Source organism: Octopus sinensis, linkage group LG7, assembly GCF_006345805.1.
Source record: "Octopus sinensis linkage group LG7, ASM634580v1, whole genome shotgun sequence".
Taxonomy (NCBI): domain Eukaryota; kingdom Metazoa; phylum Mollusca; class Cephalopoda; order Octopoda; family Octopodidae; genus Octopus; species Octopus sinensis.
The window spans coordinates 104,371,837-104,390,750 of record NC_043003.1 but is presented as its reverse complement, the minus strand read 5'-3'; the positions used below and the strand labels follow the sequence as shown (position 1 = coordinate 104,390,750).

The 18,914-nt window shown below is 37.1% G+C and overlaps 1 protein-coding gene and 1 non-coding gene across 3 annotated transcripts in view; both read right to left on the bottom strand.

Moving 5' to 3' along the window:
- LOC115213829 (WD repeat domain phosphoinositide-interacting protein 2) overlaps nucleotides 1–18,914 on the bottom strand; it is a 91,554-nt gene that overhangs the window by 14,525 nt on the left and 58,115 nt on the right. For both annotated transcript variants that reach the window (XM_029782727.2, XM_029782728.2), the window contains exons 4-8: nucleotides 13,504–13,698; nucleotides 12,367–12,459; nucleotides 11,373–11,443; nucleotides 8,794–8,901; nucleotides 1,488–1,652 (exon numbers count right to left, since the gene is read on the bottom strand). In XM_029782727.2, the coding sequence (XP_029638587.1) occupies nucleotides 1,488–1,652; nucleotides 8,794–8,901; nucleotides 11,373–11,443; nucleotides 12,367–12,459; nucleotides 13,504–13,698 (632 nt within the window). The remainder of the gene's footprint in view (nucleotides 1–1,487; nucleotides 1,653–8,793; nucleotides 8,902–11,372; nucleotides 11,444–12,366; nucleotides 12,460–13,503; nucleotides 13,699–18,914) is intronic.
- On the bottom strand, nucleotides 16,283–16,387 carry LOC115214575. Its single transcript, XR_003881914.1, has one exon. It is a non-coding gene; the product is annotated as a U6 spliceosomal RNA (small nuclear RNA).

Sequence of the window (18,914 nt, the reverse complement as noted above, 5' to 3'; positions counted from 1 at the left end):
CCAGAAAAATTCTTTCCCATAAATCCCTATATACTCTAAGTGGTATTTGTAGAAACTTTTGTTAAAAAGTATCCATTTTTCTGGATGTTACGAGGCAACAAAGTCGGGGACGTATACATCTGTAGTAATGCCTTTTTATTTATATGATTTATTTTTCATTTCATGTTTATTTCATTCATTGTTTGCAATGTTTTTTCTCTCTCTCTCTCTCTCTCTCTCTCTCTCCCACATGAATACACCGCAAAGCTTACAGATGGGCTGCTGAATTGAAATTTCTATGTTGCTTTGAGGGGAAGGTAAAACTTGACAAACAGCTTCTCCCTCTGTTGTTGGACTACTGTGATATTTGTTTAAAAAAGAGATTATGACTGTGATAAAATAATGAAAGCATTACTTACTAAGCAAGTGAGTACTATTATACAAAGAAATAATTAGACGTAAAACATCATAAAAATTATTAGAATAGGGAATCAAATGTGAAAATATTATCAAGGGGCTAGCAGAAAACCACCTGGAGGGCAGTCTTTCTGCTAGAAGTATTAATAATGATAAGCTTATTGTATATAGTGCTCCAGAACATTTCAAATCACTGGGAAAAAAAAGTAGGGACAGAGGGCATACACAAGTCAAGTAAAGAAAGACAATATTGAAAGTTAACACACAGAATATAACATGAGGGAAAAATGAACAGTAAAGGAACCCTAAAGGGGAATGGGTGCATAGACATATCAGGGCAGCATTGAAATTTAGGAAGCATAAAATTTTGACAGGTGCAGTGTCTTGGGAGCTAACAGCTGATGTAGGAAGTTCATACCATATTTCAAGAATTCTGTTGTGCAAATATTTCTGAAAGTCATTGATGTGGTACCATGAACGATAGAGATACTGAATTCCAAAGGGTGGCTAAAGTTTTTGCTGGTAGATTCTTGTAGACTTCTAACAAGGCAGCTGCTAATCATCGAAATTTTAGTGTGTCAATACCAAGAGAAGCAAAACACTCAAGATATGGTGACAGACAGAAGGTATTCAGAAGGTGGCGAACTGGCAGAAACGTTAGCACACCGGGCGAAATGTGTAGCCATATTTCGTCTACCATTACGTTCTGAGTTCAAATTCCGCCGAGGTCGACTTTGCCTTTCATCCTTTCGGGGTCGATAAATTAAGTACCAGTTATGCACTGGGGTTGATGTAATCGACTAAATCCGTTTGTTTGTCCTTGTTTGTCCCCTCTGTGTTTAGCCCCTTGTGGGCAGTAAAGAAATAAGTATTCATCTGGTTTCATGTCTGTGGACAGCTGGCTTCAGAACAGTTAGAAATTCAGCTGTTGTTTGCTGCTTTGGCTTGAAAAGAATTTGTTATGTGGCCCCAGTTAAACATTTTTTTTTTTTTTTGCTAAATAAGATTTAAAGCAAAGTCTATGCATTTTCCAGTAAGGGGTCTGCTTGCAGAGAGAAAAGTGTAAAATAAAGGAAAAAATATGTACTTACACTGTTAAAGCACAGACATTTTTAAGACCAGTTGTGGGCAAGCGGGCAGTAGCAAATGACCGACCCTGGTTAAACATCTCTGATACCTGGGTAGGCAAGTAATTGGCTGAAGTTTTAAGGGCTTGACCAAAATAGCCCATCCAACCTTGGCTGTCTTCAGGAGGTCTGTAAGTTACATAAAATCAAATAAAATACCATGAGCTTAATGACACATGTACATTTAAACAAAAGTAAAAAAAAAAAGCCCACATGCATGACTGATTAAATTCTTCAGATTTTCCTAATATAGAAAAATATGGCCACCAATCAAGAAACAAAGCAACCTCACTGGAATTTAGACAACATGAACTGGCTAGTGACATATGTATGTGTATTTGAACCATAGAACTAAATAGAGACATATGTATATATGAGGGTAGGCTGAAAAGTTCATAGGCTGACTATGAAGGAGTGATGCTAGAGGTGTGAAATTCTGCATGCATTAATTTTTAGCTCTTCTTATTAATAACTATATTGTTTCTTTCCAGATAAACTGACACCTGACTGTTCAAAGAGGATTTCAAAAGTAACTAGTAGCAACTTCTCTTGAAAATGGACAAAATTTGGCACCATAGTGTTATCAAGCACCTGCAGAAAAAGTGTTTAGTCCTCTAGAATATTGATGCTGACATGGTTGCTACATTAGGTGCATATGCACTTATACATACATGTTCACATGTCTTTGACACTTGAACATGTACACACAAATATCAGTATGACTCTCTATAAGAATACATTCTACAAACTAAACTTTTGGAATATTTTTACCAAATTTTTTTTAGTTATAATATTGGCCTGTACATATAATTTTAAAGTTTGTATGTAATACCATGGGTACCCTGGTACTAGAATAGGTACATCATGTCCCTGCATATTCTGAGAGATGACTACAAAATTTGTTCTCATCAAAAAACTAATCTACCTTATGTCAGCATGGAAAAGAAGACGGAAAACAAAGATGGTAAGCACACACACACACATATCTATGCATATTATCAAACACATACACAATTGCCCGAGGTTACCGTGGTCTTTTCCGTAGGCTTTTCTTTCCCTGGATAAACCTAATATGTCTCCCCTTTTTACACTATAACATTTCTGTGATATGTGATCCCTATTGATTGGCCTTTTTTTAATTTTTTTTTGTTAACGATCCCTTTTGATCGAATTTCTTCCTCCACCTTTTTCTTTTCCTTCTCTTCCCAAGTCCTATTTAGGGGTGATGGACATTGATGTTTTGCTATTTTTGTGACTTATTAACATCATGTATTTGAATCAGATTGTGGGCAAATTGGATAGCCTGTCCATGACTATATGTAAAATGATGTAAAAACTATCAGCTGCTATGCCTGAACAATGTGTATATAAGCATGAATTATGTTTCTTTATTGGCCACACAGGGCTAAAAACAGAGGGGACAAAATACAAAGTAGAGCTTTTCTTTTTGGGAAGAGAAGGAAAAGAAAAAGGTGGAGGAAGAAATTCGATCAAAAGGGATCGTTAACAAAAAAAATTTTAAAAAGGCCGATCAATAGGGATCATATATCACAGAAATGTCATAGTGTAAAAAAAGGAAACATATTAGGTTTATCCATGGAAAGAAAAGCCTACGGAAAAAACCACGGTAACCTCAGGCAATAATGTCATGCAAAAAAATGCATTACAGTAAGTGACTCTCTTTTCTCCCTTCTTTTTTGGGTTCATAGGATTAGGCTCAAGGTGGCTTCATCATTCACACGTGCCATCCATGCTACATTCACCCATCTTTTTTTTAAACATTCACTAGACAAAACTTGCCTCTTTACTCTCACCTTCCTATTCAAGTGATACTTGAAGAAGTTGATAAGAGAAGTTGATAAGAGAGGAAAGTGTTTGTCTCTAGACCTTTCAGATGCGTCCACCATACACATTCTTTCACCATAGACACAACTACGATGAAGATGGCTCTTCCTTCCCGTTTCAAGGAAATAGGCATGACAATATTCACGATAGATTTAGTTGATAAACTAACTTCTCCCAGACACGATAGCAGTTGTTCGACACAGGCCCACAGGTTGCAAATGGTTGGACACTGTATGAGTGCATGCAGAACAGTTTCATTGCTCTGACCACATCTCAGGCAGGTCAGCCCCATGTTCCTCGAGCCATGCCTGTCATTGCTTATCCCGAATGGGTAGCGCTTCTCGATAGCACTGCTAGGTCAGGGATCTCTGGAAGTATGAATTAAAAGCAGTACAAGTGCTGTAAACATGATTGAAGACATGTATACAATGTAGGTGCTTTGTTTGACGGTTGGCTGCGATTTGATGTGATGGAGATTACTCTGTGAAATGGCTGCATCAATACCCATTGTGCCTGGATGGGACTTGGTGTGAGTTATCTCACCTGTCTATGACTATGACTTTTAGGTGTTCTAACACCTGGTGGTATGAGAGAGTAATCTTCCTTGAGTCAAATTGCAGCTGACCAGCAAAAGGCAAAGCACATACATTGTCTATATGTGTTAAATAATGTTTACACCACTCATGCTGCTTGTAATTCATATTTGAATATATATACTCAAAATAAGCGACATATATATATATATATATATATATATATATATATAGGGTGCAATGTGTAAACTGTTGCCATTTTATATTTTTACTTTCGTGTGTGTGCATTGTTTGTTTTTGATTTTGTCAACTACAAACTATAGTAGGGTCAGTTGGGCACAGTCTGAGAGAAAAACAGCACCATGATGCAATTCACTCTGCTAGAAATTTGGAAACAACATGCTGTACTGTTTGGCATTTGTGCTGGAAACTCCAATATGAACATTTCAGAGTGTTTGGGTGTCATTCTGAGGACAGTGCAGTCTGAGGACATGTACCAAGAGTGATAAAAATCAAACATGCGATCAACTTCATAGTGTTTGAAGTGATCACTAGTGATGTCAAAGTTATGCCTCCATTCATCTTCCCACACGGCCTCAGACTCAAAACTGTGGCCTACATCATGTGTCTGGAGGAAGTAGTGCTGCCCTGGGCCAAGAGGGTGGCTGCTGGAAAACCTGCATCTGACAACAGGACTCTGCACCATGCCACACAAGCAGGAGAACCCAGTCATGGCCGTCAGACAATTTCTGCAACCACACCACCCCTAACATCTAGCCATCTAACTTCCCAGACTACAACCCCGCTTGATTATTATGTGTGGGGTGCAGTTGAGCAAGACACCAACAAAACTCCTTGTAATACCAAAGATGAACTAAAGGCAAGGATTATGGCAGCATTCAATAACTTAAACAAGGAGACCACCAAAAAGAGTTGCAGGAGATTCCTAAGTTGTCTGGAGGCTGTGGTTGAAGCCAATGGTGATTTTATTGAATAAATTACTCCTTAGTATTTCAACATATTTTTATGTAATTAGGTGCGTATGCACTTATGCATATATGTTCACATGTCTTTGACACATGAACATGTACACACAAATATCAGTATGACTCTCTATAAGAATACATTCTACAAACTAAACTTTTGGAATATTTTTGGTAAATATATCTGTTAAAATGAGATGACAGTGTTATTTTCAATTCTGCATAATTTACACAACAGTTTAGTCACCACACCCTGTATATATATGTATGTAATATATATGTATATAAATTAGAGGAAAACCACTATTATGTAATTCAAACAATGATAGACATAAATCATACCATACAGAAAAAATAAAATATATGATAAAAAATTTTACCTAGATAACAAAAAGTACATGATAATAAACAGTATATAATTAATAGACTATGTACGTTTCATGGCTATATCTTCAATTTGAATTGCAATTAAATTTAAATTTAATCGATCCAAAAACAATTCAATTTAAAAGTATAGTCACTATACTTTTTTCTATATGCTATGATTTACGTCTATCATTGTTTGAATTACATAATAGCGGTTTTCTCTAATTTATATATTATATATTTATATTGTCAAATTTGATTTAATACTAAATTGAATTTTTCCCTGTAAGTTTGGAGTTATACTTCCTAATATTATTATTATATATATATATACACACGAGGGTAATCCCAAAAGGAAGGTCCCCAAAGCACTGGAGATATAGGGAAACTGCATGCATTTATTGGCAACACTGCTGTGTTTGTTGTGCATGTGCCTGTGTGTAGCTCACTGCCATGCTCAGTCTTGGCTTGGCAGTCGTATCTGATGCTACCACCAAGTGTGAAGTTTGAGCAATTATTTGGTTTTTGAATGCAAAATGCATTAAACTGAAATTCATCACCAATTAACGAAGTGTATGGTGAGTCAAAAACAGGTCGCGGTCACAAAGCGACAAAATATTTTGACAAATTAAATTTAAATGTTGAAGTGAATCTAATGGTTTTTGTGTGTTTCTTAAATGGCTTATAAACACCTTCCACACTGCAATTGTTTTCGTTCCAGCACACAATCTCAGATCAAGTCACTCGCTATGCAAGTACATCTCCGTAATTTTTATATTAGGTTATGTTATATATGGGTGTTTTTTGGGTGATTCATGTAGTGGCAGAAATCATGTTGGTAGGAACTTGCTACAGCAACAAATTGTGTCTCTAGATTATCATTCAGTTTGAATATTTTTGTCTTATTGTGTAGATGGTTTGTAGGTTTAGGGATTCGAGCAGCCTGGGATGTTAGAAGTGTATATTGTCTGTGTACAAGATGTGATGTTGCAAAGTACACTGTATACAGTTTGCTGCAAGACACACAGTTTATGCATGGCGTAAAGATGCACTGCTTGAGTGCAACTCATGATATTGCAAGGTGCATAGTTTGTGTGCAGCCTCTTGGGAGGCACATTGTTTATGCACAGCTTGTGACATTGCAAGGTGCATTGTTTGTATGCTGCCTGTGATGTTAGAAAGTGCGCTGTTTGTGTTGTTTGTGGTTGGATTTCGCTTAGTTACTTGTTGTACTGTGTATGAAAAGAATGTTATTGGAGATGAAACTTCAACAAGAAAATAATAGTGGTACAGAGAGCTTTCGGTGTTATTTTTGCTGGAATTCAGGGTCTGTTTAGGTGAGTGTTTGGAATTGTTTAGTTATGACTGTTAGTATGGTGCAGGACATCTTTGTTTACATAGAATCATAATCTATGAATTTATTTTTTACATTGACATCAATTTAATGTTTATTCCAACCATTACCAACCAATCTTTTTTACTGGCATATTTTTTTGTGCTTTTTTTAAAGATAGTAGGTGGATTTGACTGATGTTCTAGAGAGTCAAATGATCGTATGGAGGCTTCTTTATTGGCTCACATCAGCTCGAGTTGAATATATATATAGCACAGGGATAGTAGGAAAAATACTTCAATCCAGTCTAAGACTGTGTAGGCACAGTTACCTCCCCTGATGGTAGCTGCCTAAATAGCTTGCCACTAGATGGCACATGTAACTAAGGTTCCGGCACTTAGCTCTTCCTCTCTGTCATCGCGACAGCAGTGTGTGAAGATGTGACCTTGTTAACTCTTACATAACGCATGCAACAGCTAACTGACATTGAGTAACTATGATGCAGAATACACAAGAGCTGAACATGGCCTTCACTTGTGAAAAATTACCATGATTATTCAACTTGTATATATTTGTGACCTGGAGTAAAAGCATTTAAAAGTTACAGCTTAGTTCTATGAATTTATTGTACAGTGTTCCTTCATCGAATGACATCCATTCCAGCCTTCTGAACAGAGTCGTCATTTTGTTGTAACTTCATGAATAAAGCATATACATTACCAAAATATTGTAAAACTTTTGACTCAACACAATATATTGTTTTAGAATGTGTAGTTGTATAGGATATATTTTAAAACAAATATTGACCCCTTTGATACCTAAGACACCCCTAATTCAATGATACAAATTTTCTTGATTCAAAGTAAACTATATTAAAACTTCCATCAAAATTTTATGTTAATTTATATTCCTGGTTAATAAAGACAAAGTTATTTTACAGAATTCTTCATTACTTTCAAATTAAATGAAATAAAAGCATTGTATTTCAGCAGAAATATGGTAATTAAAAAGATAATATAGTTTCAGAAATGTCAACAGATTCTGAAAGATTGATACTTTAACACTGATTTCATGGTGATAAGCTGGTGGTATTCCTCCAGAAAGAATATCTGTCTATCACAGGTTATACTCTCAGATGAACTGGTACTCATTCTCAGCACCTAATCACATCTGCAGTAGATCTGGGCTCTAGACTTATCAGCATTATGTCTACCCAGTCATTTTACTTCTACATGGGGAACATGTAGGAAGTACAGGCAGAGCTGTGTAGTTAAGACATTTGTTTCTCAAACAAATGGTTTTCAATTTAGTCCCACTGCGTGATGTGTTGGACGAAACATCTGCACTCCAAACAAATCCTTTTGATTTCAGTCTCGCTGTGTCTTGGGCAAGTGTCTTCTACTATAGCTCAAGGCCAACCAAAGCTTAATGAGTGGATTTGGTTGACTGAAACTAAAAGAAACAAGTGCATTTGTGTGTTTGAGTTTCCTTGACATCAAATGACAGTTGTAAACAATTGTCGCAGTGTCATTGTTTCCAATCTTCTGTGAAAACCGACCTGGACATAGGAAAATATTAACTTTCTTGGAAACAAGTGAGAGCTGGTAACTGGAAAAGTATCTGGCCGTAGAAAATCTGCCTCAAAGAATTCTCTCTGACTCATGCAAACATGAAAAAGTGGGTGCTAAAACAATGATGATGGTGATGATGATACAACATAATTTAATGAGGGCAGTATATTTTACTGTTCTAACTATTTCATATTTATGTGAATTAAATGGAGGAGATATATTTCATGTCAGGTGCTATATCAACCTGTTATGAGTTAGGTAAATAGGGAGAGAAGGCATTAATTCTTTGCTCATGGACACAATTCAAAGACTTTGTACTGTACAATTCCATATTCTGCGACCTAAACAAGGAGGGGGACTACCTTCAGTTAATTGCTTACAGTAATTAATTTTAAGATGATAAGTGAAAGTGATTAGTCTCACAAATCATGTCTTACGTTTTCATTGTTTTTATACATTACTAGATCAAGACCGATTATTCAAAAATGTAAATAAATATTTCCTTAAAAAGTATATTTTCCTATTTCAGAGTTGACAAATGTAGCTAAAAAGAGAGAAATAAAATAATGTTCTTTTAATTTCATATGTAAATGTTAAAAACAACAAAAACAAAAAACAAAAAAAAAAACACCAACTTACTTGTCTTTCATAGTTTCTAATTTGAATACATGGACTGTTTCAGTGTTACTAGAAGCAGCCAAAAACAAAGAATCTGGGCTGAATGCCAAGGAATAAATAGTGACACACCTTGAGAAAAGAAATTGAAAAATAAAATAAAAACAATTATTGTTGTCATTGAATGAACAATGCCATAAGTTATTGGGTTGTAGGAACAAAATGTTGACCTCACAAAATGTAACTAAGGGTGCAAATCAGGTTGATGAAGTTCACCATTTTCCAAGCTACTCTCATGAACTGATTTGAAGTCAGTGCCACAGTCCTATAGAAGTTCTTCCTTGGATTATAAAATATTGGCTCTTTTCCTGGCACTTTAATATCCTATTGATATGATCAGTTGAAACTCTCATTAAATAACTCTGTTAACATGATTAAATATATATACATGTATGTACGTGTGTGTGCACGCGCACATGTATATACGTGTGTGTGTGTGTATGTGTATATATATATATATATATATCATCATCATCATGATCATCGTTCGTTTGTTTAACATCTGCTTTCCATGCTGGCATGGGTTGAACAATTTGACTGAGGACTGGCGAACCAGATGGCTGCACCTGGCTCCAATCTTATTTGGCAGTGTTTCTACAGCTGGATGCCCTTCCTAACGCCAAACCACTCCGAGAATATAGAGGATGCTTTTACGTGCCACCGGCATGAGAGCCAGTTAGGCAGTACTGGCAATGGCCATGCTCAAATGGTATTTTTTACGTGCCACCTGCACAGGAACCAGTCCAGCGGCACTGGTAACAACCTCGCTCAAATGTTTTTTCACGTGCCAGTGAAGCGACACTGGTAATGATCACGCTCAAATGGTGCTTTTTACATGCAACCAGCACGGAAGCCAGTCAGCTGTTGAGGCAACGATCATGCTCGGATGGTGCTCTTAGCGCTCCACTAGCATGGGTGCCAGTCATCGAATTTGATTCTGATTTCGATTTCACTCGCCTCAACAGGTCTTTGCAAGCAGAGTTTAGTGTCCAATGAAGAAAAGGTATGCATAAGTGGGCTGGTTACACCCCTGGCAGAGGCCACAAGGTTATAGCCTCACTTGGTTTGCCAGGTCTTCTCACACACAGCATATTTCCAAAGGTCTCAGTCACTAGTCATTGCCTCGGTGAGGCCTAATGTTTGAAGGTCATGCTTCACCACCTCATCCCAGGTCTTCCTGGGTCTACCTCTTCACATATATATATATAGAGATATAGATATATAGAAGAGAGAGAATGTTATATTAAATCTCTGAGCAAGATATAAACAGTAGCAGTACAGAACTGTAACATATTTGCCAACTAAGTGTGGTGTCCTATACAGGACAGGGCTACTGATGTTTATAACCCCAGGATGACATCTCCTCCAGCTGGCTAACGACACACATTCTGTGTTCGATTAGTATTTGCAAGGAGAGGTCATCGCTCCCATCTCTAGCCTTACGTGATAAATAAGAACTCAAGTTTTTCGGTAGGTATCCATCCTCAGCATGTGTGAATCTCCAGCTAGTGATGGAAGCTCATCCCACTCGCAAATTACCTGTATAGGATGCCACACTTAGTTGACAAATACACAAATACATGTAATGGTTCTGTACTGCTACTGTTTATATCTCGCTCAGAGGCATCTCATCACTGTCTCTCTTCTATCCTGTTTCAATCATTAGACACTGTGACCATGCTGGTGCACTGCCTTAAGGAATTTTGGTCAAACTAATACTTTTTTTTCTTTTATAAGCCTGGTACTTCTATTGGTCTCTTTTGCCCTGAACTGCTAAGTTACAGGAACATAAATACCCCAACATTGGTTGCCAAGTGGTGGTGGGACAGGCACACACAGATATATGTATACATGACAGGCATCTTTCAGTTTCCATCTACTAAGTCCACTCACAAGGCTTTGTTGGTCTGAGGCTATAGTCGAAGGCACTTGCCCAAGGTGCCATGTATTTTAGCAAAAGTATGGTAAAATAGAGGTTAACATTGATTTTTTTTTTTAATTGTGGTCAATTTTCCCATATGACATTTGGGGAAACTCTGAAAATGGTGAAGTGTGATTATTTAACGACATCAACTTTCATTTCAGTTTCAATTATACAGTAACACATTTAAAATTTTATTCTTTAATTTTTTGTTGATTAAAAATAGAACCCTTTTAATCTTTTGAATACCAAATTACCTGAGATCACCAGTACAAAAGTGTTTGTATGTAAATTAATATCAGTCAAAATTTTGCATTAATGAAAATGAGATTTCAGTTGGTCAACATGATACATAATAAATACTAATATATAAACAAAAAATATTTTCCTAAAACCTCTTAAAAATGTTGATTAGAGTAAAAATTACTCATTAGAAACTGCTCGTTAGAAATGTAATCACAATGGTTTGAGAAACAATAGAGTTTAAATAATAATTACTTTCAAAAGTCTAACAGTTTTGTACTACTAGCTAAGTACTACTAGCTATGTACTACTAGCTAATTGTCAAATACTGAGATGGGAGCTTCAAGACATTACAATATGAAAATCTGTTATTGCTTACCGTTTAACTCCTCTCCGGAATTCAAACAATTTTTGACCATCAGGAACAGAAAATACACGAATAACAGTACCCTAATGGAAAGATGTAAAGAAATATGTATATATATATATTTGGGACTCAAAGCATGAGTATTTTTCATTATTAATAAATAGTAGAACTTATAGAATCACTCAAGGATCAAGAGTTTTGTGCATTGGCACTTATCAAACTTATCAATATAATATAATACACACATGCACATACACACACACACACATACATACAAGTTTCTCTTATCTAGATGAGCAAGCCAGCAGTGGAGATAGATGCTCTGAGAGCTGCCAGAATAAGAATAGGCTGGGCAAAGTTCAGAGAGCTTCTACCTCTGTTGATAACAAAGGACCTCTACGTCAGAATGAAAGGCAGACTGCATGATGCCTGCGCACGAATAGCCATGCTCCATGGCATCGAAACATGGGCTGTGACCGCAGAGGATATGCGAAGGCTAGAAAGAAATGAAGCTAGTATGCGTCACTGGATGTGCAATGTCAGTGTGCATGTACGGCAGAGTGTAAGTGCCCTGAGAGAAAAACTGGGCATAAGAGGCATGAGATGTGATGTGCAAGAGAGACGACTGTGCTGGTATGGTCATGTGATGCATATGGATGAGAACAGCTGTGTAAAGAAGTGCTGATCTCTAACTGTGGAGGGAACCTGTGGAAGAGGTAGACCCAGGAAGACATGGGACAAGATGGTGAAGCACGATATTCGAATGTTGGGCCTAATGGAGGTGATGACAAATGACTGAGATCTTTGACGACATGCTGTGCTTGGCAGTGTCATGCTGGTGGCATGTAAAAAGCACCCATTACTCTCATCCAAGATTCATGCATTAGTATATATTTTTATACTGGGTCAACTGCATTTCATCAAACTCTGATTCATATAACAGGATCAGGAGATTTATATGAGGAAAGCACAACAGGACTTTAAGAGTTAAATAAGTTGAACAAACCTTCTCAGAAGCAGTAGCCAGTTTTGTCCCTTGTGGATTAAATACTAAAGCTGCTAAGGGATTATCATGTGCTGGGATCATAGTTAAAGCACGCTGAAAAAAATAATTAAAAAATAAACAGGCCATCTTTAAAGAAAAGTGAATTAATCAGTAACAGATCTACAAAAAATGTTATTACTGTATGCCTGATAAAATTCTAAACTAATTATACACCTAAATTAATTAACCCTTTAGTATTCAGATTTCTTTGTCAAATTTATGGTTTATTTATTCAAATTGTTTTCAATTAATCATGCATTATCTTGTAGCTTCAAGATGGCAGTGCTGTGTTTGCATATTTTTAGAATGACATTATAGGTTAGGTATGAGAGGTTGGATCCAGTCAACTTTAATATAAAACAGGTAGAATATTTGGACTGAATATGGCCAGATTAAATGCTAAGGAGTTAAAGGATTTAGCATATTGTTATTGATATTCATCAATATTATATAGATATTTTGCTTTGTGTTAAATATTTATATGCATTGTTATTGCCTTTCATAACAGTCTTTCACACCCTAGTGTGTGAAATGGACATTCATCATCATCATTTAATGTCCATGTTCCAAGCTGGTATGGGTTGGACAGTTTGACAATATCTGATTGGCTCAAGGGCTACATCAAGGTCCAATGTCTGCACTAGCATGGCATCTAATATTGGATGCCCTTTCTAATGCCAACTGCTTTACAATTATTACTGGATACTTTTTGTTTTGTGATAATGGCACAAGCAAAAGGAGGCTTTATGCTAATTCTGAATACTTGAATCCTGTCCTCTCTACAACTGTACACCACAGCTGAGGTTCAATGACGGTGAGCTAGCATTAATCCTTTAGAAACCAAACTACCTGAGACTGCTCCCGGTTTTATGATAAAACTTTCTGTTTAAGCCCTTTAAATTAAAATCTTATATCAAAATTTTACATCATTTTGTCCCAAACTTACAAAATACTTCATTACTTCAAAATTAAATGAAATAGAAGCAGTAGATTTCAATGAAAATATGGTAACAAAACGGTTAAACTACTCGAAACATAAAGTTTAGTTTCTAAAGATTGGCACATATAAGTTGGAAATAATTTTGATTTTTTCCTTACCAAGGTCATTGTGTCAAAGATCTGCACCTCTCCAATCTGGTTACTGCCTGGGTATGCAAGGAAGCAGTTATCATTACTGGAAGAGAAGACACAGAGGCCCTGTGGATTGGGTGGTGTATCTCGGATTGTATGCAATACTTTCATATCGCGAATGTTGTGAATGTACAGACTTTCTTCCAAGCATACTATCAAGCGCTGAAATATTTCAAAAGAAAATACAGAATAATAAATAAATTGATGATTATTATTATTATTATTATTAATAATAATAATAATGATAAATTTAAAAAGTAATAAAACAAGCAGTAATGTCTCTGATAGGTGTTTGCACATTTTCTGGCTATCAAATTACATTAAAAAGGGTTTGGTTGATGCGAGAAGATACTTACCTGAGGTCAACCTGAGGTTATGACATGAGACGCTTGCAATGCGTGGTGAAGCTCACTCCTCAAACTACCTGGTTGCAAAGCAAGCTTCTTAACCACACAGCCACAATGATACCCATGCAAATTTCTAAATGAGGATAAACACTCAGTGAATTATGAAACATTGTAAAATAAATAGGTGCAGGAGTGGCTGTGTGGTAAGTAGCTTGCTAACCAACCACATGGTTCCGGGTTCAGGCCCACTGCATGGCATCTTGGGCAAGTGTCTTCTGCCATAGCCCCGGGCCGACCAATGCCTTGTGAGTGGATTTGGTAGACGGAAACTGAAAGAAGCCTGTCGTATATATGTATATATATATATGTATGTGTGTCTGTGTTTGTCCCCCTAGCATTGCTTGACAACCGATGCTGGTGTGTTTACGTCCCCGTCACTTAGCAGTTCGGCAAAAGAGACTGATAGAATAAGTACTGGGCTTACAACGAATAAGTCCCGGGGTCGATTTGCTCGACTAAAGGCGGTGCTCCAGCATGGCCGCAGTCAAATGACTGAAACAAGTAAAAGAGTAAAAGAGTAAAGAGTAAATGTTACTAGACATTATAAACGTCATTTTTGAGACAGAAAAGGTCAACAGGCATATTGACAAGAACTGACCACTGTCCCCTACAACGTGTTCTAAAATCAACTACAACAAATTGTTGTATTTATACCATAACATAGGTGCAGGTGTGGCTGTGTGGTAAGAAGCTTGCTTTTCAAAGACATGGTGTATATATATATATATATATATATAATATATATATATATATATATACTACACAAATTACTGCACATTAACCCGGAGTTTCTACCTTTGAATAGGTCGCTTCATCCGTGTTACTTGCGTGAATTTTACTACCCTGGTGACTGTGTATTGAATTTTCCATGTTAACGGTAAACAAAGGATAATTCATTCATCCATTTATATATATATATATATATATATATATATATATATATATATATATAGATATATATATATATAATATATATATATATATAAATCAAATTCGATGACCGGCGTCCATGCTAGCAGGGTGCAAAGAGCACCATACGAATGTGATCATTGACAGAGCGGCTAACCAGCTTCAGTGCCAGTGGAAATTAAAAGGCACCGTTCGAGTGTGATCGTTACTAGCGTGGCCTTACTGGCAGTCGAGCTCTGTGCTAGTAGGGTATCAAGAGCACCATGCGAGTGTGATCATTACTAGCATCACCTTACTGGCACCTGTGCCGGTGACATGTGTAAAAGATTCAAGCAGGGTCGTTGCCAGTACCGCCTGACTGGCCCCGTGCCAGTGGCATGTAAAAACCACCCACTACACTCTCGGAGTGGTTGGCATTAGGAAGGCCATCCAGCTGTAGAAACATTGCCAGATCAAGATTGAAGCCTGGTGCAGCCATCTGGTTCGCCAGCCCTCAGTTATTCGTCCAACCCATGCTAGCATGGAAAGCGGACGTCAAACGATGATGATGATATATACCTCACCACATGAAGTAGAAGATGTTCAGATAAGCAACTTTGTTTTCCAACCTAGCACACATCTAAAACCTCTTTTTCAGTGCAAATTATAATTACTTTATCATTTCATTTCATTATGTATCTATGTAAACACAGTTTCATCTTTCATGCTGTATGTTTAGAGAAAACAACTCTCCTTTCTCCCTCTCTTTCCCACTCATTTGCTATTGTCATTCATTCATTCCTTTATCCAATTCTGTCACAGTTTGGCTGACCAAAAACTGTTGGTTACACCTCTAGTTAAGAATGCAAATGCCCATTATCGATCTCATTATAATTATTACAATTCTTTCACACTGGCAGCCCGAGTTTTTGCTGTTTTGCAGTACCCAATTCTACCTCGTTATTATTATTATTACTATTCTTTCACACCAGCAGTGGCAATATTTTAAACCCATTCGTTCAATAATGTTACTCTAAATCCTGAAAATTCCACCTCATGTTCTGTCTTCAACCAGACTAACTCTGGTCTCTCCCTCTCTCTCAGTTTTGTTAACCACTTCTCCCAACACTTTATTTCCACCCCATGGTATTTAAACTAACTCATTCAGATCCCCCTACCTCATATTTTCATACCTTGCCACACAGAGTGGAAATCAGATGTTCAGACAAGTAACTTTGTTTTCCAACCTAGCACACATCTAAAACCTATTTTTCAGCGCAAATTATAATTACTTTATTTTTTCATTTCATTATGTATCTATGTAAACACAGTTTCATCTTCTATGCTGTATGTTTAGAGACACTTGCCCAAGGTGCCACGCAGTGGGACTGAACCCGGAACCATGTGGTTGGTAAGCAAGCTACTTACCACACAGCCACTCCTGCGCCTATGAAAATATGGAACGCTTCACGAATTTGCGTGTCATCCTGGCGCAGGGGCCATGCTAATCTCCTCTGTATCGTTCCAATTTTAGTACATGTATTGTCGAAGCAATATGAAAGATAAAATTTGTTAGTTTTCTTTTTTTTCTTCATTTGTTCTACTCCAGTCAAAATCGATCTGATTCAATCCTACCTGACAGATAAGTGTCCCCCATTGGTTGGCTCTTTTCATAACTATGTGCTACAAAGGACAAATTCATTCATAAAATTATCAAAACGCAAGACTTGTGACCTGTTTAGCCTCTACACCTTTAATTTCACTTCTATGTGCAACAGTTGTGTATGGAGATGCTTGACATCCACATCTTTCCCAGCATGGTTCTTAAGATTCTTTGCTACAATTAAGACACTTCTGTAAGCTACCTCATAGAGCTTATACTTTGGTTCATTTGTTAATTCCAATTTGTTGATTATACTCTTTCCATGTAGAAGAGGCTTATAATAATAATAATAATAATAATAATAATAATTGTGTACAGTGCTCAGGTGCACTACAACTCATCTAAAGTGTATATATAATCAGGTGTAGTTTCGGCGGATTTCGGAAAGCATGAGGGCCTTAAAGGATGCAGTGTCAGGGCAGTCAAAAACTGACGCGGGCAGTTTATTCCATGCTTCAGCAACTCTGAGCGTGAAAAAATGTTTCCGAAAGTCATGGGAGCTGTGTTGTTTTCTGACTTTGTAGGCATGTCCACATGTGTTAGACACATGGAGATCAAAAAGGTGTTCAGTGTTGTTGTTGGTGAGGTGGTTGATAACTTTGTGGGTGTCTACCAAGTCCGTCGCCAGACGCCGGAGCTTCAGTGAATCCATGCCCAGGGAAACAAGGCGCTCAGAATATGGTAGGTGTCTGATGGAGGGTATGCGTTTGGTTGCACGTCTCTGGACAGATTCTAGGAGGTCAATGTTCTGAGCAAGATAGGGGTTCCAAACTGATGATGCGAATTCCAGGTGTGGTCGTACCATAGCTGTATACAGTTTTAAATATCCAAGTAACTTCCTATACAAAGCATACATCAAACATTTACAAAGTACTAATTAAACATTAATATAATTTAATGTCCACTTTTCCATGCTTGCATGAATTGCTTGAAATTTGTTGAGACAGATTTTCTATGGAAGGACAGCCTGCTTGTTGTCAACCCTCACCTGTTTCCTAACGAGGTAATGTTCTCCACATAATTTTTACGGAAGACTAGAAACAAAGTCATTGTTTATAAGAAAGCAATGATCATTTGCAACCATCATGTGATGTGAAGACAAGGGTGAACACAAACACACAAGACAGAAGTATTTCAATTTCTGTCAACCAAATCTACTCACAAAGCTTTAGTTGGCTCAGGACTATAGTAGAAGACATTTGCACAATGTGCCATATGGGACTAAACCCAAGATTATATGGTTGGGAAGCAAACAACCATACAGCCATGCCAGTGATATGATACTAGTACACCTATCATTTATGTACTAACAGTTCTACAATTTCATCAGCTCTATGTCTCTTCATAATTACATTATCACTGAAAACAAAAAAGACAGGAAACTAAATTGCCAATGAAAGCTACATCTGATCCGATTACATATACCAAAAACAGCCCTTAATGTAATGGAATAAGTAAATGTGTGTGTGTTCATGCTTGTGCTTCTTTAGTTTAATATTGTGTGAAAGCTGGAAACAGCCCATAAATAGAGCATAAAGACCAGTGCTTAATTCTAACTTGAAGCCATAAAGCAAATGAAACATATCTCCTCTAGAACATGGATCTATTGCCTGCAACATTTCCTTCCATACCTTATTTCTTGACACACACACACACACACACATACACACACACACACACACACACACACACACACACACACAACTGCAAGAACAACCTTTAATTTCTAGCCCACTGAGCCATACATCTATTCTGTTCATATGTTCAAGTTTGAATCAAGCAAGACCCTGCAAATAGCAATGATAATAATAATGGTTTGAAATTTTGGCACACAACCAGCAATTTTAGCGGGAGGGAGTTAGTTGATTGCATTGATCCCAGTACTTGACTGGTACTTTATTTTATCAACCCCCAAAAGAATGAAAGGTAAAGTTGGCCTCCATGGGAATTGAACTCAGAACATAAGAGCCAAAAGAAATGTCTTTAAGCATTTTTGCTTGAAGCATTAACGATTCCGCCAACTTAGTGCCTTAATATTAATGACTTCTAACACTGGCACGGGACTGAAATATTTGGTGGAGGGGACAGTCAATTATATCGAACCCTGAGGCGGTGAGCTGGCAGAATCATTAGCATGCCGGGCGAAATGCTTAGTGGTATTTTGTCTGCCATTATGTTCTGAATTCAAATTCTGCCAAGATCGACTTTGCCTTTCATCTTTTCGGGGTCGATTAAATAAGTATCAGTTATGCACTGGGGTCAATGTAATTGACTTAATCCTCTCCCCAAGATGCCCACAATACTCGACTGATATTTATTTTAATCCCAGGAGGGTGAAATGTAAACTCAGTCTCAACAGGATTTGAAGTTAGAATGTAAAAAGAGATGTAGCTAAATATTATCACAAGGTATTTTGTCCG